This window comes from Pyrgilauda ruficollis, unplaced genomic scaffold (assembly GCF_017590135.1).
Source record: "Pyrgilauda ruficollis isolate IOZ18807 unplaced genomic scaffold, ASM1759013v1 scaffold76, whole genome shotgun sequence".
Lineage (NCBI taxonomy): Eukaryota > Metazoa > Chordata > Aves > Passeriformes > Passeridae > Pyrgilauda > Pyrgilauda ruficollis.
Window position 1 is genome coordinate 1,965,518 of NW_024529488.1, and position 22,709 is coordinate 1,988,226.

The 22,709-nt window shown below is 44.2% G+C and overlaps 1 protein-coding gene across 3 annotated transcripts; it reads right to left on the minus strand.

The window, feature by feature from the left end:
* Nucleotides 1-931: 931 nt before the first annotated feature.
* TBC1D2 (TBC1 domain family member 2) lies at nt 932-22,703 on the minus strand. 3 transcript variants are annotated; one of them, XM_041486388.1, is made up of 14 exons: nt 22,491-22,703; nt 20,195-20,682; nt 19,440-19,572; nt 18,414-18,555; nt 16,016-16,140; nt 15,233-15,417; nt 13,781-14,167; nt 12,832-12,942; nt 9,959-10,146; nt 8,549-9,019; nt 7,309-7,429; nt 4,835-5,020; nt 4,077-4,198; nt 932-3,403 (listed from the first exon to the last, which is right to left on the minus strand). In XM_041486388.1, exons 2-14 carry the CDS (start codon nt 20,600-20,602, stop codon nt 3,196-3,198), a joined length of 2,787 nt encoding a protein of 928 aa, XP_041342322.1. In that variant the 5' UTR covers nt 20,603-20,682; nt 22,491-22,703; the 3' UTR covers nt 932-3,195. The 3 variants fall into 3 exon arrangements, with proteins under 3 accessions (XP_041342322.1, XP_041342323.1, XP_041342321.1); XM_041486389.1 differs by having other exon boundaries at nt 16,022-16,140; nt 22,277-22,703; XM_041486387.1 differs by having other exon boundaries at nt 22,277-22,703.
* Nucleotides 22,704-22,709: the final 6 nt, after the last annotated feature.

Here is a 22,709-nt window from a genome sequence, read left to right on the forward strand (position 1 = left end):
TAGTGCCTCTTACCACGCTGGCAGCACGCCAGAATACAAGGCTTAGCCGCAGTCTATGAAGGTACAGATCCTGCCAGCCCAACGCCAGCCAGGCCAAAAAGGGGTAAGAAAGGGAAGCTTCACAGCCTCTTCTTGTTGGCAGCTCAGGGACTTACTGAGCCAGCAGTGGCTTTATGTGTTTGGCACCACACTATCAGTTTATCCTCTCAAACCCTATGAACTTTTGGTGGCCACAAGATCGTGCAACAAAGTGAACTTACAAGTTAATGGCACATCATAGGGAGGAGGGTGGGTGTGGAAATCAAAACCTTCCTTTTTAGGGCTGGAGCTGGTATCTTAAGGTTGAGGTTAATGCAAAGATAGAAAGCTTAATTTCACAAGTAATGTTATGCATACAGCAGAGCTCAGCAAAGACTGGTTCTGGGTAGAAAGACACCTGTTTTACCACAGGCACCAGGACAGGCAGAAGGTGCTGCTGGGCTGCATAACCAGGTCAAACTGTTTCCCAGCCACAGCAGTGGCAGTGGCAGCACAAATCATTCTTGAGCACTTCATGCAGAGGTAAGCAGGAGGTTCAGAACACCCGTGGCACTGACTGATAGTCACTGCAGGTCTTGTAGGGAGCTGAGGGATTTGTGTCTGGCCCAACTGCAATTTTGTGACCTGAGTTCAGTGCTTTTCAGTATCACTGAAGTTTATGAAGTAAAGTAGATGAGAGCCCATGAGGACATGTGAACTTGGTTCCAAGGTGCAGGTCTTTATAGGTCTTGAAGATATTCCTGCATTCACCACAGTTTAATAAAGAATGACCACAAGTGACTGGTTATCAATATGACCAGAGAAGATGGTCCTCAGCAAATACATGTGGACAAAACCAAGAGACGCAAAAGGAAGACACAAAAGAAAAGAAACTTATAACAACCCTCACATGTCCTTCACTTCCAATTTAATTTAAAAACTAATTTCAGAATTCCCCATCAAGATCAATACCTTGATCCTTATGTCTACATCAAAAGAGTTTATGTATTACATAGATCAATGTTTATTATATACTGTACACATATGTCAGGCTGTGGTTTAGTCTAATAATACATGTTTCAAATGTCTGTATTATTAAACATAAGGGCAAGTCAGGAGGAAAGATTTTTAAGCTGTTGCAGAAAGCTCTAGGAAACAAAATTTTAAGTGAACTTCTAATTTTCATAGTCTTGATTTAGAAGATAAGGTCTGTAAAAACAGCAAAATTCTGTGTGCACTCGTGAACATAAGAGTATAAATAAGTGAAATAAATTAGATTAGCAGTATCATCTGTGAAGAAAAACCTTCTGTGTTTTAGACTTCCCTATCTACATGGCATACTTGTAAAATGAGCTCATTTTTATTGAGATGCTGTAGTAGGCTTCCAGTAACATTTTCTTCTCATCCCACACTTTTAATGTGTGCAGCTCTCGGTGACCTTTAGGGGATCTATCCACTCTTCCCAAAACTTCACTTCCACTTTGATTACTCCTCTGCTGTGTGCTCTGCTCCATAGCTCTCTCCCATTTCAGTCTTCTATAATGTATTGAAACTGGCTGACTTGTCCAGTGAGGCACACCATATGTCTCAGGTGAATAGGCAATGTTTCCCCTAGAGTCTGTCATCTTGGCTACAGTCCACAGGACTGAGAACACTGTGGGCTATGAATTCCTCCCTTTCCTTCCTCTACAAGCACTCACAACTTGAAGGGTTGGGTTATCAACCCCACCAGATATTTAAAGAAGGCATAAGCCACTTGGGTTCAAGGTCAGTCTAAAAACAGAGCAGAGCCCCCTTATAGCAGGGTCTGCTGCATGCTGTCAGTGCCAGCACTGCAGGCACACCTGGAGTAATACGCCACTCAGCAGAAAACTGGGGCAGCAGGATCTGGCATCATGTTAAGGAAAAGAAGTTGTATTTATCTAAATACTTGACTCATCCTGGGTCTGTGGAGGGCTGAGCTGCACAGGCAGGGTATCTAGCCCAGGGGATGGGTGAGCCTGGGAGGCAGGGCAGAAGGCTATCAGACCCCATTCCCTGAGGCAGATAGGGCATCTCTGTGTGCTAGACCTGTGCAGGCTTGGTTCAGGGGACATTAACGTTTTTTAATAAAGAATACCAAGTCATCTTTTGTGACCTTGTTTCCAGGGTTTTCAGGTTCACTACCAGCCATATGCTATGGACAAAACACCTCCAATATCATAAACTCCTACAAAAAAGCCCTTGTCCTTCCCATAATGAATGGAAGTCAGAGACAGGGATATCAATGTAAAAACCCAGGACAGGAGGACTGTAATTGTGGGGCAGAGAGATGGCCAGGAGTGAGGCTATCAGAAAATCCAGCTGTCCCCAGTAAAAGTCCACATAACACTAGGCCCTGCCTGCAGGAAGGTTGGTTTCATGCAGAGATTAGAGTTCCTCCATAGAGCCAACTCACTAGCACAGGGTGATACCAGGACCTATAAGCTAAACACGAGGAGAGAAAGCTCACACCATTTCCCAGCCAAGCAGAAGACACACCTTGTGCTCCCATGAACTTCCTACAGGAACCAAACTGGAGAAGCAACTCTACTCTCACAATCTGTTTTCTTGTCCCAGCCTGCATCCCATGGGATGATATCCTCCAGCTTTCAGAGCCTTCGCAGACTGAACACTTTTCTGGAGAAAGTGTCTTGATCAATAACAATGTTAAAAACACTCTCCTGGCAGCTAGACACTGAAGGAGCCCTCTAAGAGAAGTTTTTTTCCTGACCAGTTCAGAAGCTTTAGGTAACAAGGGAGTGTTCTTGGTTATCTCTGGAGATTTTACTTGTAGGTAAAGACCTCATTCAAGCCTCCATCACAAAATAGATAAAAGCCCTGCTTGGTCTTTTGCATCATGTCAGTTCCTGTCATGACACTACAACTGATATTTCTTCTGCACCCTCAGCTGTAATCCTGAACTGCACAGGACAGGATGGGCTAAATGGGGAGAAATACAGAAGAGGATTAAACTCCTCTGACACCTTTCAATCCATTATAAATCTGACTCCAAATGGTCCCATAACTACAGCCTTGCTTATTGTGGCAGATGAACTCCTGTGACCACACTTCCCCCTCTGGTCCATTTCTTACTGACAGTTGCTACTGATGACCTTCTGCAATATGGGAGGGAAGTGATGACAAACTCTCTTTTTGTTAGCTCTCTTCTTCTTCTTCTTCTTCACTAACAACCTCCTCCAGGTCCTGAGGTCCCTGCTCTGCTCTCTCTTTCACATAGGCTGCCTTGATCTGTTCAAGTTCACACAGCTCTGCCTCCAGCTCTTCTCTGTGCATTGATCGACGGTTCCTCAGCAGTTTCATGGGGAAGGGGTTTAAGTCATTGAAGGCAATGTTCATCAGCTTCCTACGACAGAAAGGACAGCTGTGGTCAACTTAATTTACCGGCGGGTAAGACATGGTAACAGATACACCAAGAGCATTCTGGGGTATTAAAGAGTAGGGCCACAGACTTCAGCTCTCTGAGCTAAGAAGTCACCAAACAGCCAAGTCTTAAAGGGATTCTTTCCCACACAAACACCAACCCAAGCAGTACTTCACATCCCACCTTTAAAGGTATCAGTGTGCAGCCATCATTTAGGAGACAATGGATCAGATGCCAATTCTGATGGTCTGTCAGGGAGGAATACTCCTGATGTCGAGCTTTTCTGATCACAGAAATCTTCATCTCAGAGACGTGTTGGCATTCAAGGTCATGGGTTATGCTGTGTTCCCAAACACCCCAACTACAGCTGAGAAAAACCCCACAATCACTAGCACAAGTACCAGCTGCTACAAGAAGACTCACCCAGACTTTGTGTCTTGCTCTGCTGTAGCATGCCTTTGCTTAAGCCAAAAATATTTTAAGTAATGCCATGAAGGGAAAGTCAAAAAGAGATAAACAGATCCATGTCCCATAGTCCTATCAATGCATTTGCGTCTCTCTTAATAAACTAAATAGTCACATCTCCTGTTAAGCTGACCCAACAGGCAAGCAAGTACAAATACAGAATGGAAGCTTGTCTACAACTTGGTCCTACCTGCCATCTGTGATCATCCTTGTGAAAAAGCGTAGGTACTGGTAGATCTCCACACTGTCATGAATTCTTAGGATTTCCTCCTCATTGTACTTAAAAATCGCTAGAGCATAGCGGAAAATGACCTGGAAGGTTAAAAGGTATTTGAGTGGATAAACTTTTACGTAACTTAAGGTCCAGGCCATCCTGGAATGAAAGATGATGTTGGGCACAGAGCACTGCAGTACAGACTAGATCCAGGGTTACTCCTGCTCTCAATAGTATGTACTAGGGCAGGCCTAAAGGAGTACAGAGCTGATCTCAAGAGAATAACCATCTGTTAGCTAAATTGCAACCCCAGAGAATACCAGGCTCTACAAAAGTACCCCACAGGGATTTCACAAGAGTTCTGCAGTTCTCCCTATGCACAGGGACAATGCAGGACTCATTTTCAGATACTGTCTATCTTATGCTCCCTTTATCTGTAATGCTCTTAGTTGTGTCACAGAGTAGGAGACATCATGGCCTATCAGAGAGATGTTTTGCAGCACAACTATCCGCTAAAAAGTACCAAGTGCACAGAACCAGAGACTAGGTCTGCCTACTAGCAGCAAGTACATAGAAAATAGAGGCTTGGAGACATCAAGGCATGCCACCGAACAGGCAGGATAGACCAAGCAGTTGAACCGCACATATGTTTGATATATGTGTATGCCCATCACCCTGTGATTATGCCACAGAGGTTGTAGAGATGGGAGGAAGGCTTAGACTGAGAGTTGCACCTTAGTTCCCTCATACAAGAAGGCATCCCACACTCGCAGGAGGATGTCGCTGACCAAGCTGTCCACAAAGGCCACCAGAAACCAGTTGAAGGTGATGAGTGAGACATCAATCCGATACTGTTCAAAATGAGCCATGAGGCGAGGCAGCTTCTCGGACAGGAAGTCTTTGAAGACTCTCTGATCTACCTAAAATTGACAAAAAAGAAAACAATGAAGTCCTAGTCAAGAGCAGTCCTGCTGTTAGAGGAGAGGAGTGGTGCAACAGAACAATGGCCCTTGCACGTCAGGGTCATCACTGGTGCTGCCTTCTAGTGAACCACACCCTAGGAGGAGCTGTGTCACCCTTAAGCCAAGAAGGACACAAGAACCGACGAGAGACCCAAATGCAAGAGGAGAAAAGAAGGCGTTATTACAAAAGATTCTTCAGTTTTTATACATTCCACTTGATTGGCTAAAAAAAACATCTTTCTCACACACCATCCTTAAGAAGAACAGGAAAGCAAGGTGGAAAAACACCACCTGCAGGTTGTTTATACTAACAAGTTATCACATTCCTTCAACTCCCTAAAATTGTCACAAGCCACTGTGCAAAATGATTGCCATTTCTCTCTCCCTGTCCAGCTGGCATCCACAGGAGCATAGCATCCTTTGTCTCCCAACCCTTCAAACTCACTAAGCAGTGTACTTGTATGTGGCATCCAGAGCAAAGCATGGAGCTGAAACAAGGCCAAGATATCAGCAGAGAAATATACATTCTTTTCACGCAAAGACTCATATTCCTTCCCAATCTCAAAGTCAAGAGGGAAAATCTGACACATCTTCCTGCATTGGTCTTATTGGGATCTTCTGTGATACCATGAGCATCCAATTGAATGACAGGTATTAAAACCTGCCCAGGTCTGAAGGACTCTACATGGCCCAACAGACTGAACCCCTTGAATACCTCTGACTTTGCAAGCGGAACCTGATCTTCTCACTTAAGCTTCTCTTTGTGGTCTGAGTACTATCTGTGCTTTGCTTCTGGTTGCATGAGCCAAAACACAGAAATGCAGTCAGCGAGATCCTTGATCCAGGTTTGTAAAGGTTTCATGTCAGCAGAGCCATGCTTTCTGGAGGATAAGTGCTAAAGAGCAGAATCATGTTCAGGGTTTCCCTCTGCCATATCATATTAATGCCCCAGCTGTATCAGCCCACTTAGCTGTGGCACAGGGGTATAAACCATACAGGTAATATGCTTTGTCTTCAAAATTTGCAATTTTAAGTTTTCCAGCCATCTCACTTTATCAAGCCAACCCACAAAGCATCACCTCAGATGTTCCTCTTTACATAGGTTTTGGCTAGACCTTCAGATACCAACCATGAGGTCAGAAATTCTTTCCAAAGAAGACTTTCAGCTGACAGTGTTTTCTCACCGAATGTAGGCGAGCCTCTTCAGTCTATCATATTTTCCCTGTCAGTCTCTACTTGTTCAGTATTGAGTGCTGTCTATTAAATCCCACAGCTAACACAACCTCCTTTGGAGAAACATTTTGCTCTCTTCAAGGTGATTTAACTGTTTCCCCCATCTGTGAGTTGGCCTCTCCACCACCACTGTCCCAGTAAATGTCAGTCGACAAATTCAGTGGTATCAGTCACGCTCAGCTACTGATCCTTGAAGCCTCCTCTGTTGTGGGCCCACAGATAAAAACAAACCTTTTTTTTTCTGAAAGGACCATACACAACAGAGACACCAAAGTCACAGCAAGGCTTACCAGACCGGGCACTGATGGGTGTAGGTGGTATGGGCACACAATTACAATTCCATTGAACTATATGGGAGTTAGTTTATCTCTGTCTGGCTGGGAGGACATAGTATATCTGACACAAGACACACTGAAAACCTTGAAATCCAACAATTTTGAATCAGGTGGGTAAGCTATTTGCAGCACAATGGTTGATATCAAAATGCCACAATCTTTTCTGATGTGCAGAGAGCCCCATAGTGAGAACTAACACCATGCTTGAACATGAACTGAGGCAAATACAGTGAATATAAAAAACTCAGCATTTTCATCCACATGTACATGGCACTCCAAAGACAGAGTGTAGCTTCAAAAGCTGAAGGGCTGCAAAATTGTGCCTTCCTCACATTTAGTCTATACATACCAGAATTTGCTGCTTCACTCTATTAAAACTTCTTTAAAATAAGTAACTGTGCAATTAATGGGCACTTTCCTTCTGACTAACCTGATTTCATTTTATTACTCAGGAGTGGTACCTCATTTCCTAGAGCTGGTGATCAATTTTGCTGCTCTGTGTGACTGTAACAATTTTACACTCTCAAGTCTCCAATACCTCTGCAATGGAAGGGATTGTAAGGTGGTACCACTATCCTGTGAGAAATCAAACACACAGCAGGTTGACTACTCACTTTTGAATCTTTACTGCACATCACTGTATGAGAGTCCAAGCAGATGTGAGGGTGCTCAGCTCACCTGTGATGTTATTAGTGTGTCACTGTAGTAGTCTGCTGGCATTAGGTTCTCCACAATATAGACTAGACACCAGAAAGCACTTTCCTCATCTTCTAGGACCAGAAGAGCAACAGCTGCCAATCTGTGATGGACAAGACAAGGTGAGAGAATTCAGTACTGCAGGAGGAGTCATCAACACAGGAACTGAAGAATACAAGAGGTCTTTTTGCATGTCTCCAGCTCCATCGGCATCCAAAATATCAAATGTGGCAGGACAGCCAGACAGAAGGAACCACAGGGATGTGATTGTCTTTCCCATGTGGCTCTGTCAGAACATATGGAACTGGTATGACAAAGCCAGGTTTCCCAGCTAATGGAATCTTCTGTAGATCTGCTGAAGTACTAAGTAGTGTGCTGATTTGGGCTATTTCAAATAGAAAGAAGTCACACAGAGGTACTTCATATTATGTGGTATAGTTCATCTCTCCATACATTCTTTTACAGCCATGACCTCCTTCAGCTGTGACTTACTGCCTTTTAGACAGACTAGAAAGATGATACCTTATATTAAGGGCTCTCTGGAGGAAAGCTTCTATCATCCTTCTGAAGACCATCTAAAAATCATTAGGAATAAATAGCTTACACAGACCTCCCTCAAGTGAAAAGGTTCAACTAGAAATTCCCTTCTTACAGCTAACGCCTACTGCCTTTTCTACTTGGCAGCACAATTCTACGAAATTTAAGTTCATCTTTCCTATAGCCTTCTTTAGGAAGTGAAAGAAACTTTTATATTGTCTGAATCTTCTCTTTTCCTGACAGAACAACCGTGGTTTCCTCAGTCTCTCTTAGCGTCATTTGCTGCATGCTCCCTTGCATGTTAACACTTCCCAACATTTTCTCCAACTGTTTTCAGGTAGAAAGGGCACCACCAGGGTGTTCTTCTGCTTTACTACTTTACATTACTACTTAAAAATTCAGCTCCAGCCTTGTGGTGTTATTCTGGGACTGCTTCACTCTTCCTCCTATAGCTATTCTTTCCCATTCTGTAACTATAGAGATGCTAGGCAAGTGCATCCTACTGCTTTCTGGATCCCAGTAACAACACTGGATGAAAAATAAGTCACCAAATGCAGAATTCTGCAATTAAATACCTACAGCTAGGACAGAACTGTAGAGAGGTAAGAGCCTGAGGCTGCTTGCATCACAGCCTAGAGCATGTGTCTACACCTTTTCAGTGCCATCTCATGAAGAAACCGCATACCTGTTCAATCCCTGGCAGTATCCAATGGCAGGATTGTGCCAGGAGAATGCCAATAACACCCTCCGGAGCCTGGGGATGAGCTGGGAGGTGGGAGAGGAGAAATGCTTGTTGTTGGTCAGTGTGCGGGGCAGGTCAAGCTCAATCTGCCGGCAGGCCGGGTGCTCAGTGCTCCTGCTCTGCTCCAGCAGCCGTTGGTAGTGGCCAGGCACTGGGCTGCAGTGCCGGCTGACCATCCACCTCCACATCCGCTGCCGATGCTCCACTGGGATGCCACTTCGGATCAGACTCTTCAGCTCTGCACAGGGGTTCAGCTCTCCAATGCTGTTCCATCTGTCACGGAGGGGCTTTTCCACTATTTCCTGGCTCCGCAGTTTGTTGGACTTTATCTCAAGGGCTTGAATTTTGGCCAGGAGTTTCCAGTCCTCAATTTCATAGTCAGGTACAGTCATAAACCCGTACTCATCATACTCACTGGAGGAACACAAAGGAGTGTTTAGTTCAAATGACAATGCTGGTACCTGTGCCAAGGACACTTACTGTTTGGGATCATCCCAGCTACAGCCTACTGCCAGGCTTACATCACCCATACCAGAGCACAAGTACTTGTGGGTGTGCATACCCCCCACCCCACTCCCTTACCAGGCTGCACTGCAATCTGAGAAATGCTCCTTAGGCCTCAACTTCACTTTGTTGTGCTGTCACTTAATAGTAAATCTGGGTTTTTCTGATACTCTTGCTAGGGATTTTTTTTAAGCAATCTCAAGCACTCACTTGTAACAGTACTCCTTCACTTCTCTGCAGGTGACTGCCTACCTCTGAGCCTTAAAGACAAATGAGAATCTGCAGCACTGGCATATACACACTAATTCAAATGTAACTTTTTACTGCAGACCAACCTCAGCAGACCCCTCATCAGCTCCTAAAGAAATACTGAGCTCACCCTGTATACCCTCTCCCTGTCCCATCCCACTGCAGAGTTCTGTACGAGAGGACTAGAAAGGCTTTGGGGCATGAGATCAAAGAATAGAGATCCACAGTCCCTTCTGATGTCTCCTTGTACACAATGCAAATCTTTTCCTGATCAGAACACACCAAGAGTGCAGATAGTACAGCTTGTCAAGGTTTGTGCACCATCTGTCCACAAGGTGGGACACTTATAAGGTATCATCATATTCTTGACAAAGAGACCTAGGGAGTCTCATCTCCAAAGCTACGTGGAGAACCTGTGAGACTGACCAAACAGATAAAGTGGGAACTGCTACAGAACAGGGACCCTGACTGTGCAGGAAGGCATAGACACGAATGTAGGCCCTGCTATAAAAATGTTGTTAGATGTATCTTGCCTGCACACTTCCCTTTGCAGACAGGCTTCTACAAAGCTGTGAATATCCCCATGCTCTCAACTCTTACCTCACAGGGTTCAAGTTAAAACCTTCTGCTGCTTCTTCCTTCACATCCCACTGGAGAGCTTCCTGGATGAGGTTCTTCACCAATTCAGCATGCGAGTTGGGCAGGCCAGGCACAGCCTCCTGCAGCTTTCTCAAGACTGTCAGGTATTTGCTCTCCATCTGGCAGTTTCTTGCTTGCAGACAAGCACACTGATGGGGAAACAAGAAGGAAAGAGCTTGTCAGTAGTAGTCCTTCCTGTGTTGCCACTGCTCTCTACTGGCCTGGTCTGCACTTACAGACTTCTGCAGAGCAAAGCCCCAGGAAGCACATTTAGTAGTTTTCCACAATCAGTGGAATTGCAGCCATGAATAAATCATGACGGTCTATAAACAAGCACAAGCTGCAGTAGCTAGCATGCAACAGAAGTTGCTTATTGAGTGGGAGACCTACTGCATCATCACCTACTTTAACTACTGCATTGCATCAGTAGATGGCCACACTCCACCAGCTCAACTAAGGACACAGTCTGCAACTCTGTTCTGCAACAGAGTTCTCTGCTGTCTTTTCCCCTCATCCTCAGACAAGTTCTCTACACCACATTGAACTGTATCCTGATGAAACATACCACTCCGGAGACTGAGCTGTAGGCATAGCATTTTCGGGATACATGGTAGCACCACAGACTAGGAGACCACATGCCCCTCAGCATGCCCAGTCCCATGGCACTGGCACACATCATTTCTCATGCACAGGAAGCCCAACTGAGATCAAACAGCAGGACAGTACCTGCCACCACCTTAGTCCTGCTCACAGAAAGCAAAAAAAAAATAATAAGGATTATTCCCACAAGTGGGAAACTGAGGCCACATAGGTGACAAGACTCACCCAGTGTCTCACAGGAAGCCCAGTGAAGACTCCTGTTCAGTGGGATGCAGAAGTTGAAAACAAGAACAAAACAGAGAGAATTAGGTTGCATATAGAGGGGACAGAAAGGAGCATGGCTTCTCTCACACTACCACTTTAGCCAGCATTTTACCTCACACTGAGCATGCTGGGCTCGTGTGATTACTTCCTTTTTGAAGGTTATGAAGTGTCAGGATGAGAGGACAGTAAGTTAGGAGGAAGGCAGGGTTTCAAAGAACTAGAAAGCAAAAAGATGTGAGAATGACAATAACAGTCCACAAGCAGCTTTTTGCCCTGTCCCAGAAGTCATGACTGTGAAGACATACCTGTAGGGTGCACTCCCCCATCTGAGGCCACATTACAATCTCAGAAATGCTTGTTAGGCCTCAGTCTTGATGAGCAGCACCTGGACTATGCTCTTGTGCTTATTAGAAATACTGTCTGCTCCCAGGAATTGGTGCTAATGAGCTTTGGTTTTTAACAAACACAATTGGAAACTTAATTTTCTTGCAAACTCAAGTGGAGGAACATTTTTGTCATCAAATTTTCAAGTTACCAATTGCAGCCAGGATGGCAAATTACTATGACTAAAGGCAATTCGCTTATGAACCTATAAACAGTGGTCCCAAGTGAGACCTTCCGAATTCTCCTGAACCACAGTGGGCTGTGACCAGCAACCTCCCTCTGAGTGGGGCCTCTCAGAGCCAGAGAACTCTCAGATTTGCTGTACTTGGAGCACCATTGCCAAACAATGATGACAAAGCCTGGGCCAATAGCCCCAATCCTCGAGGCTCATTCCTTTGCCTGCTGAGAAGATGCAGGCATCTGACATGAGCACTTCACTGAGCTCCAGGGAGAATTTTCACAGGTGCCTTGTACGCACTCTAGGTCTGTGTGCATATGCTACAGAAAATGTACCTGGAACCTTATTTTCTCAAGTATTTTAGGTTAGTAAGAGAGTTACTGTTGTGATTGCAGTAAATTCCATTCCAGAATCTTTTGCAAATTGTTTAAATTCAGCCATTGTTTAAGTGCTGTTAAGTTTAAGTGCATTAAAGTATTTAGGCCCAAACTATTGTTCAAGTCCAGAGCTAAGTTTTGCACAGGTGTCCACACTGAACCTTGTGGCTCGATGGGAGAGCCTCCCTTATTCCCTTTATGCTAAAGCTTTCCCATCCTTACCCTTTTCCATCCCCAGCTTCCACATAGATTTTTAATTGATTTTAGTTTTAGATTGACTGTTTATGGGTTAGTACTATTTCATCTTTTTGTGCTTTAATCATCTAGTAAGTAGTAAAGTGAGCCTTGGCAAAGAGCTTTGCCATGCTTTCACTTCAATATTGAACCTGCTACGCCTAACCTTTGCCAGTGATTCTTTAAGCAGCCTAAGACACTCATTCACAACAACATCTTAAAACCCAGGGAAGTAAATCCTAGGCAAACCCACAAAACAAATGCCGGCACTCAGCTCCAACCTTGAAAGTGGTTCAGGATCAGAAAATAGGGTTAGACAAGTCTGATAGTAACCAGGTTTTTCACACTTACACAGCTAGAAATAAAAATACAACTTAGGAAAACATAAGAACTCTGATCTAACTGCAGGACTTCAAGTGTGCTGCCAACTAGTAGTGCCAAGTCCAGCAAAGAAATCATGACTAGATGGAGCCAGGACTCAATCTGTCAGCTCTCAGGAAACTTTTCTGATTGCCTACACAGCATTGCTTATTAATCTGCATAGCTGAAATGCAGAAATTTGGGTTAAGTTTCAGCACCTTGAAGACTGATCTTCACAGGTATTTTACTTCTGCTGAAGAATTAAAATTATCATGTCTAATTTGGGAGCAACACAAAGCAGTAAAGAGGTCACACTAAGAAAAACACAAGAAAGCTTATTCCTTGCGGGTCAAAATCTATTCTGGTGCCACAGAATAGAAACTTTGAAAATAAATTAGTAACAGTTCACACCAGGGAAAAAGGTCATTCAGCCTTACCTTCATTAGAAGAGCTTTTTCATTCTCAGCAACTCTTGTCCAGAGTCGAGTTACCTGGTGGATCTCGGAATTGAGAAACTGGTTCTGGGTTTTGTATGCATCAATATCATCCTGCCATGAAGCAAAACAGTCACACAAGGAGAGCTCTTGAGGTGCTTAAAATCCCTCCCATTTCAGGGACATCAGATTAAATTAAGGACAATAAAATATCTCAAAAATTCTGTTCTGAGGAGCAGACAGGACTCCCCAGTACAAATATTGCCTACAAAGGAAATCAAGGCACAATACTGTCATGCATCAGCAAGACACTTGAAAATGCTAGATGTGTATATATACTTAAAAACACTGGAGAGATCCAGATCATATAAAGCCAGGGATGCACTTAAATAAGATTAAGAATATATGTGTTTTGTTTGGGTTTTGTTTGGTCAATTGGTTTAATTTTGATTGGCTGTTTTTGGGTTTTTTTTATATGAACAAATCTTGTCCCCATGGCTGGCAGGAAAAATAAACACTCTCCACAGAAAGTGGCTCTTTTGGCAATTCTCCACCTCACACTAACCCATAATTACAGCTGTGCACATACAACAGCCTGCATCTGAAAGAACCAGGATGTATTGGGAAACTGCAAGACAGAAACATAGAGCAACAAAATAAGTGAAGGCAGCAAGTCAGGCCACAGCTGTGAAACAAAAGAAAGAAAAGAAAGCGGCAGGCACTGAATGATGACAGGAAGTCAAACAAAACAGGCTCGAAGCTGAAGCTGAAACTGACCCAGATGCTTTCTAGGACCCTACTGGCATCAGGTGAGCCCCTTCCAGCTTCCTCTCGTTTGGAGAGGGATGGAGCAACCAGCAGAAATATATTCTGTGCTTAGAGCAAAGAACATCCTCCCACTGAACCTGAGGGCATAAAAATAGACCCAAAAGACCTGTGCCATCTCACACACCTTCAGATGCTCAATCTCCTCCTGCTGCTTATACAATGTCTCTACAGTGATAGTGTTGGCTTCTTGCAGGGGGTCAGAGAGCTCTCGGGCCATCTGTTCTGTCAAGGTCATGATGACTTCTTGTTTGGCATGGTTCTTCTCCATCAGAAGCTGCACATGTTCCTTGAGCTCCTGGATATGGCTGTCTCTCAAAGTCAGTATCTGCTCCAGTTCCTTCTTTTCTTGTTCAAGAGCTTCCAGTCGACTTGTCAGATCTGCAATTTGTCTTACTTTGTGGCGCACCAGCTCCAGCCTGTCCTTATCTTCTGCTGCAGTGAGATACGTGCTAGATATTCGCTTCTCCTGCTGGGCTGCCTCCAGAGCTTTGTGGAGAAGTTTGACCAGTTCCTGGAAAGGGAATGCAAAACCATCACATCACTGTGCTGTCCAGGGCAATGGCACTATGGGACAGCACAGACCCAACAGTGAAATATCTTCTCTCAGAAGGAAAACAATACAGAAATCTTGAGTCCACAGTGACACCATGGTGAGACATTCTGCTCTCAGAGCTGGGCCCAAAAGGTCTCTGTGGCAGTTCACAGATGACTTGACATGGACTGGTAGCAAAAAAGCTGCTGCCCACACTGTCTGAACTCTGGCTTTCCTACAGTTCATTCTTGGAAGGTCCAGAAGAGAACATGGAGATCTGGTCAGCAGCTTGGTAAAATAGGAGGGAAATAATGCAGTCTGCAACTACCTGTGCTACCAGAAGGAAACTGCAGTATTCATTTTAACCTTCCTTCTGACAGAGCCCTCCCTCACTCTATCCTGCAGGAAGGCATGGAACCATGCCCCATAACACAGTGCTGATTCAGGCTCTGCCACCTCAGACACTTAAGAAAGCACATAAAGGACACAACCGACTGCCCAACATGGGGCTTGGCTCTCCTGCCTCTTCTGCTGGAAGAGCTACCAGCATCATTAGCAGAGAACCTGGCATTGCTCCATGCTTTGAAGAACAGTTTCATTCATGAGACAGCCCTTGCAGTGACCCATGCCCTGACTTCTTACAATCAAATCACACCTTAAAGGTGTGTCAGTGTTCAAAAAGAATGACCTGCTGTTACCACCATGACTCCACCTGGCAGTTCTCACCAGTGTTACAGTACCTGTTCAGGACTGTACTTAATGAGCAACAGAGATGCAGAAACAAGATAACAGCAGAGTACACTTGGATTTGTTTTACCTCCCTCTTACACCTACTGCACTTCCTAGATATGGCTGAAGGTCTTCTTTTGTGCTGGGCACACTTAGACACACAAAAGGCAGAAACATCAGGAGCTTCAACTGGTCTCCAGTTACTGCCTACTGAGCACTTCTTAGTGCTTTTATCACACCAATGTGTAAGGGAGCCCCTGTGACCAGCCTCAGGGCCCTGACCCTTAGAAATACCAGTCTCTTCACCACACTCACCTTCTGTGACTTGACTTCCTCTGTGAGCGTCAGAATCTGTTGCTGAAGGACACTCACTTTATCCACTGAGTTCTTCTCCCTTGACAGTTCTTCAGAGCCTGGGAAGCCACTGTTCATCCACCTGGCCTTCCTAATCCAGCTCAGTCTGGGCCCCATCCTCCCATCTTCCAGGGTCCCTTCCTTAACTGAGGGGAGATAGATTGCATTTAGACAGAATTGCTTTTCTACTATGGACGCCCAAGTCTTGCTATGGGGACTCAACAGTTCCACAGAGAAGGCTGTCATACAGGACATGGAAAATTGACCCACAGGATTGGAGCAAAACCAGTAGTGATCAGACACTGATATGCCCACAATAAACAAAACTGTGATCATCTATGGTACCTGTTAAACCCACCTTGCACCCTGCTCATGAATCTGGCCAACAGCAAATGGAAGTTACCACCATGGAAAGGTATGCATGCAGTAGAGCTGCCACACTTAGCTTGTGACTGTGCAGCAATTATACTTTTACCTCAAAGAAATAAATCTGGTGGATTTTATTTCTTTGGTTTTTGGGGTTTTTTTGGCTTCTGCAGGAGATTCCAGAGGTAGAAGATAGACACAGATGGAGCCTGAAGCAGAGCCAAAAGAGTTAGTCTTGTGGCAACAACACAAGAAGAGACTTGAGACAATGTAACAGAGTCCCATATCCCTTGAAAACTTGCCACCACCTCATTTCCATTCCTGCTAATCCCTGCTAGAAGGCATCCCAGGCAGCTCACACAGCTCAGTAACAATCACCTGCACCTTCTGCCTCTTGCTCCTCATCCACATTCTCAGGATGCTCTTGAAATTCATCAAAGCTAAAGACATTCCTGTTGCTCCCCCAGAGCTGCTTGGAGCCACAAATATTGTAGACAGTGTTTCTGAAACAAGAAAAGATCAAGACAGCCTACTGAACAGAAGTCATGATCACTGCCGCCAGCCAGTGCATATTCAAACTATTCAATTCCTTACCTCTCCCCTTACTTCTCACCTCTCCTCCCAAAACTTATCTCCTTCATGTGCTGAGAAAATGAACTCTTTATAGAATTGGTGGATTTGAGGAGAGCAAGGTTGTAACCAGTGTAAAGCAGGAAGATGCCACAGAATCAGTACAGCACAGCAATGTCAAACCAGATGATCTTTCCCCATGTGCTTGAGCCCTATACATAAACACATCAGATCAAAGAGAGGGATCAAAGGTAACAGTAGACCAACCACATCCTTCCCTCTCTCCTTCACTTCCTTCATCCATCCCTATCCTTAGTTCACTGCAGAAATCCCCAGTTGCCAAGAAAGGCTGCCAAGAGAAGCTCAGTTACATACAACACAGCCAAAACTGTGGGACAAATGATCACATGTGAAGTAGCCACAGGTCCTGTGCTCTGAACCATTTAATAAATAACCTTGCCAAAGGTTATTTACAAAGTCATAAACTAAAATGTACTAAAGAGTTTCCGGAACAAAACTGCAGTCAGACCCAGGAACAGTTTGTTACAACTGCTGCTATCAGATATTGCCAGAAGCACTAAGAGATGATTTTATAGAAACACGGGGAACTACAAATGTACAGGTAATTTGTGTAAAACCTGTACCAGAAAGCATGCATACAAGTCTTTTTCTTCTCCTCCTGTGCTGTCCTTCAGCTAAAACAAAAAACAAGCCCCTTGTTTTGAGAGCTATAAAAGACTCAGTGTTCGCTGCTTTCCTAACTGTAAATGAAGTTGCCATTTAGATACTATTATCCTTTTGCCTTGCTACTGTAAGGCTCCAGAGCGGAAGAACAGACATTGCTGACCTTGGAGAACATACTGGTATGTAAGACTAGCAGACCTTCAGTCCCTGTAGTCTGCAGTTACTACTCATCCAACAAAATTTTCCTACTTTTCCCTATGTAATGCTGCACTGTTTTCTCCATAAGTCTATGGCAGCTCAGGGATCCAGATGTGCTACGCTCATAAAGACCCAACCTGACAGTGATAGAGTCTGGAGAAATGTTTATTGAACAAGGGGAGCAATACAACTTGGAGCTGGAAAGAGGTAATTGTTACTCAAGCTCACGCTTGAGTAAAAGCACGGCACGGGAGCAGAGGCCAAAGACATGTTTGTGTTAGTTTTAATCAATGTGAGTAGGAAAGAATGCATAGCCTGAAAAATAGAACAGATGACTTTGAGGAATTACAAATGTACAGGTAGTTTGTGTAAAGCCTGCACCAGAAAGTATGCATACAGGTGTTTTCCTTCTCCTCCTGTGCTGTCCATTAGCTAAAACAAAACAAGTCTCTTATTTTGACCTCTATAAAAGACTCGGTGTCTGCTGCTTTCCTAACCGTAAATGAAGCTGCTAACATGAAACTCTGGTCTCATGGGGGAACCTTTCTTCATATAAGCATCAGATTGCAGTTGCAGCAGTGGTGGTAAAAAAACTACAGGTAACTTCCACACCAACAGTATTTGGCAGTGCCTGGCTGCCTACCACACCTATGGCTACTTACTCATTTTTGATTATGTGTAAATAAGTGACTAGGAAACACTTAGAGAGATACTGATGAGGTAGTCTTTGTGAAACTGTAATTGCCCAAGACTATAAACTTTTAACCTGATGGAGCTATCCGTTTCAACAGCAGATAGAAGCAGGCAGTAGGAATACTAACACCCTTGAAACTCAGCAAGCAAGAGCAAGTTGTGCAGTCAGGCCACATTACAGCCTCAAGCTCCTTTTCCCAGGAGTTCCTGCTCTGGAGAATACGCTACACTCAAGGTCCTTTGAAACTACTGGAGAGAGCTAATGGGCTTCTATGACTACCTACTGAGTACAGCTGAACGCGACCATGTGCTCTTCCAAGACTGCTGTGCAGATGCATCACACTAGGCATGCAAAGTACTGACTACACTGAAGAGAGCTTAACCAAGTCCTAGGTCTGCTACCAGGATCTTTGCTAAGAGAACTAGATTATGTGAAATGCATCAGAACAGGGGGATGTGAAAGACCCACCTGCAGGAAGTTTACTTTGGCCTGGACTAGCCACCAAAAAGGTGCTTCACAGTTCTCCCACCTAGGCAAGAGTCCCATTTCACACAGTACATGACAGGCAAGGAAGGCACACAGTGGCAGGCCAGCATGTCAACCACACTGCAGTTCTCTTCATGCACTTACTGTATCTCTGTCCAAGGGTGCTTAAGGGAGATGTTCTGCAAAGCAGTAGATATTTGGGGTGCAGGCAAAGATGCAGCCTTCAAACCCACTGCTTCTGTTGGTGTTTTCACAAGAGGCAGAAAGTCTTCATTTTCAACTACATCTACAAATGTAAAAACAAAATAGGACAGAAAAGCAAATTAGCAAGACAGAATTCCATTGGACTTTGGGTCCTTCGTGTAACCTGACAGCCACAACAGTTTACTACAGGTATACATGTTCAAGTGGTCAAGGACAGTAGGGTAGGCTTCCTTAATTTTAGGTCAAATTACATAAGTTTCCATGTACAAACAGAATGATCTACTCAAGTACAATCAAGTGATTTCAACCATATATATGAGCATGACTAGCCTTAAACAATCAAACTTTAACTGCCCAAAGGTATAGGGAAGGAGAATTTTGCTGTTCTCTTCCCACATTCCAAATCACATTTGATAGTTTTAACGTGCAGGTAACACTCTGCAAGCACAGTTTGTTACCAAATTTTTGCCTGCTGTAGCAAGATGCCAGAACCTTTTAGAGCAGACACTTACTAGGGAGGGGATCACTTGTTTCAAACAAAATGTGCATCTAGTCATTACTAAACAGGTGGATACCCTGGTTGTGCCCTCCCCTGATCCACTGACCTGTCTACCACCACTTCTAGGAATGGATATCTTCAGTCCACTGCTGAAAAAAACCTTACTTGCTCTAAATTTCAGAGGCCTTACCAGAGTGATATATCAAATGTGCACATTTCACATGTGTGAGGAAAATCAAGATGATCACAAGACACCTGAAAATCTCCAAACTTATGCTGTGGAGTAGGAGGCAGCTTACTCACTTTTGTACATAATAAGGCAGAAGTGTCAAACACTGGCCAAGTACTGGTAGCTGGCACCTGCATTTAAAAGCCTGGCCAAAACTTCTACCCACTTCCAGATGAGAAACACCATTCATCACCAGGGGGCTGAAACCAAAAGAAAGGCTAATATGTGCAACACCTACTTGTTCTTCCAGCCAGAGGCTCATTCACAAGCTGGGAGCTGCCCACAGGAAATCTGCTCTGAGTGTTGCAAAATTCCCAACGTCTCATTTGCAGCTGCTGTAGCCAGTACATCATTGCCTGTTTGCTGATTGCCTAACAAAACAGGAAAGGGAGGGGAATTTTCTCATCAACACAAGACAAAGCCTGAGGAGATGACCATCACTTTCCTGCACAAGCCAGCAGGAAAAAAGGTCAGCTGTATCAAGCCTATGCTATATCTGTATCCTCTGGTCCTAACACTGATTTGGGAGGACAGAAGAAATCTTTAGTATGGCCTTAAGGGGTAGAATCTCAGTGGACCACTGACCTAATTTTAAATGTGTTTTGGTTTATTATGGTCCAAGACTAAGCAGAAATGTCCCAATTGTTTTAGACAGGAAGCATTCCCAGAGCTTTTTAACAATTACTTACACAGAAATAAAAGTCCAGCAAAGAATCCTCCTGGAACAACCATTTTAGACAGAGGGGGTCATTTCTATTCTGTAAATTACATATGGACTACAGGACTCCTCAATTACTTTAATTTGGCACACTGTTCAGCTTTTATTCCTACTATTAAACAACAGCCATATCACAGGTAAGGAGTCCCAGACTTGCCAAAACAATGCAAGTAATTTAGGTCCAAGTAGTAGCATCCAAGCTATGAGGACTCAAATGAAACTCAAGCTAAAAGACACCTTAGTACAAATTCTCCTGACTGAGAATTTTTCATTACCTTCAAAGTAAAAGCTCTGCTTGGTGTTCTGATCTCAAAAACTCCCTCCCCATTTTCCATTTTGCAGTCAAAGCTGGCACTGGAGAGATCAATGGACCCCAAAGGATTAATGTCCTGGGCAGTTCTGTAGTACAGTAAGCGACATTTGTTTTCATCGTAAAAGAACCAGCGAGACTTCCAGGTCTTGATTGGCCCCTTGATGCCCAGCTTATTTAAATAGCCACAGAGTTTCTTTCTGGATGTTTCTGTGCTGGTTTTCAGTGGTACATTTTCCAGTTCTCCAGGAGAAGGAAGCATGTCTTTCTCTCTTGCTGAGGTTCCATTGCTGCTGTTAGTGTCTGGTTCTGACTCCACTAAATTGCCTGGAGCAGCAAGCGTACATGCTCCACTTTCTGGTCCTTTCTTCATCTTTTTAAGGAAGTAGATTGAAACAGGAAATTCTCTAGGTAAATAAGCTGATCCCCATTGTAATATCACTGTTACAGAACCTGCAGACAACAAAAAAAGGAAGGAATAAGTTCAGGTCTGCTATATGACAAAAAAAATACTTCTTAGCTTTCAAACTACCCAGCCAAGGTCTCCAACTCTACTTTTGGTCATTGCTCCCTGCCCTCCTCTGCCCAGATGACCTCTAATACCTGTTTTCTCTCTTCTTCATTCCTAAAGAATTGGCTGCACTAGCAGCCAAGAAACAGTACCATAATCTCTTGTGGGAAAAATAAGTACAGCCTGTGGGCATACCAAATCAATAGCAATAACCATTCAATACTTAATGTTAAGGAACAGCTGCAGAAAATATGGCAAGAAAAGAAGCTCTGGGGGTAGGCACATAGTCAGGCCAAGGAATTGCAGCTAAGTGTGTCCTGGTATTTGCACTGAATGTTCAACTAATATTTTAAACCATAGCATCTGGAGAAAAATCCAGCATTATGCAGCATCCTTATGAATAATTTGTGTCAGCTGACTATAGTTTTCAAAATGCCTGCATGTTACGTGTTAGTTCTTCATCCAGTAGGATGGATTCATATGATGGATTATGCACCAGAGAAAGCAATTCTGTGGTCATTGCAAAAGAGATTTGGTTGCCTTAGTGACCAAAGTAACCACCTGGGTCCCCGAAGTGCAAAAGAAAAAGATAAAACTCAGGCTGGAAGAGATCTTGGTAAATCTCAAGTTCAACTTATCTCTCAGACATAAAAGCTGTAGCCAGCTACACAGGCCCACATTCAGGTACATTTTTCCTTATGCAAGGATGGCAATTTTGCCATGTTTTTGAGCACTTTTTCAAGAGCTTAACCATATGACAGGTGTGATTTTTTGCTCAGAGTGGCAGATACTCACAGCTCCTGTATAAAGAAAGCTAACAACACTCCAGAAAAGTATCTATAAATAACTTCTTGCATTTTTTGAAACTTCAATTCCAGACACTAACACAGCTGAAGCAAATATGTGAGCAAATAAATCACTGCAGTGTTAAGCTAGTGTGAATTCATCTGCAGACACAAAAGTATTCAACACAACATCCAGCTGTATGGCAACATGTCAAAGAGATAATACAATGGAGCACACTGAGATGTTTCCCAAGCTGATCTTTTTCCTCTGCTCTTAGGAACAACTTGTCCTCACGACTGAAAGAAGGTTTATGTATCCTAGCACTGGCTAAGCCCCATCATGTTTATTGCTGCCCCCTCCTGTTCCCACATTAGCTTTACAGACAACTATCAATAATGTTCACTCTTTGTGAAAAGCTACTTAAATTCTTTTAGTTCACTCCCACGACACTGTGGATCATGGTGCTGAACACATTCACAAACGCCAACAACAAGCACTCCTTGAGAAGGTGTTGCCTCAAGTACACTTTTTACGCCAGTACCAGTATAAGTATCTTCTATACCCTCTGCAGATTCCATCACACCTCTACTTCTTACCAGTGTGATGGTCCATGGGTCCACACCATGAACAGGACCAAGCAAGCATTTTAGGTAATTTAATTTAGGTTATTTAGTAAGCATTAGGTTCAAGAAAAAAGTTATTAGGAACCATGTCAGAGCTGCATTCAAAGACCTCTAGATAAGACCTCACCTCCTTAGGGGAAGTAATGAGGAACTCCTGGAAGTCACCGTCTCCTGGCACAGAGCTATTGCTGCAAGCACCACCAAGCAGATACCCACAGCCGCCAACAAATCCAACAGCAACAGAAAAGCAGCGTCTGTCTCAGGTTTTCTTCGATCCAGCTACTGCCGGGGAGCTCTCTGAAAGATATGTTTAGCCGAAAGCTGCTCCGACTCTGACTCACCAATGAAAACGGATCAGGATGGACCCTGCAAAAACCTTTCCGGAGCTGCTGGCGCGATCAGCACAAGGCAGCCCCCATCGCCACTCCCCGTGCCTCCCGCAGCGCCGCAGAAGCGCCTGCCAGCCCAGCTGCACCGCGCGGGTTACCAGCGACGGCGGCCGGAGCCTGGCACGGGGCTGGCCGCAGCCTGGCACCGCTTGTACCAGCGCCCGCCTGGGG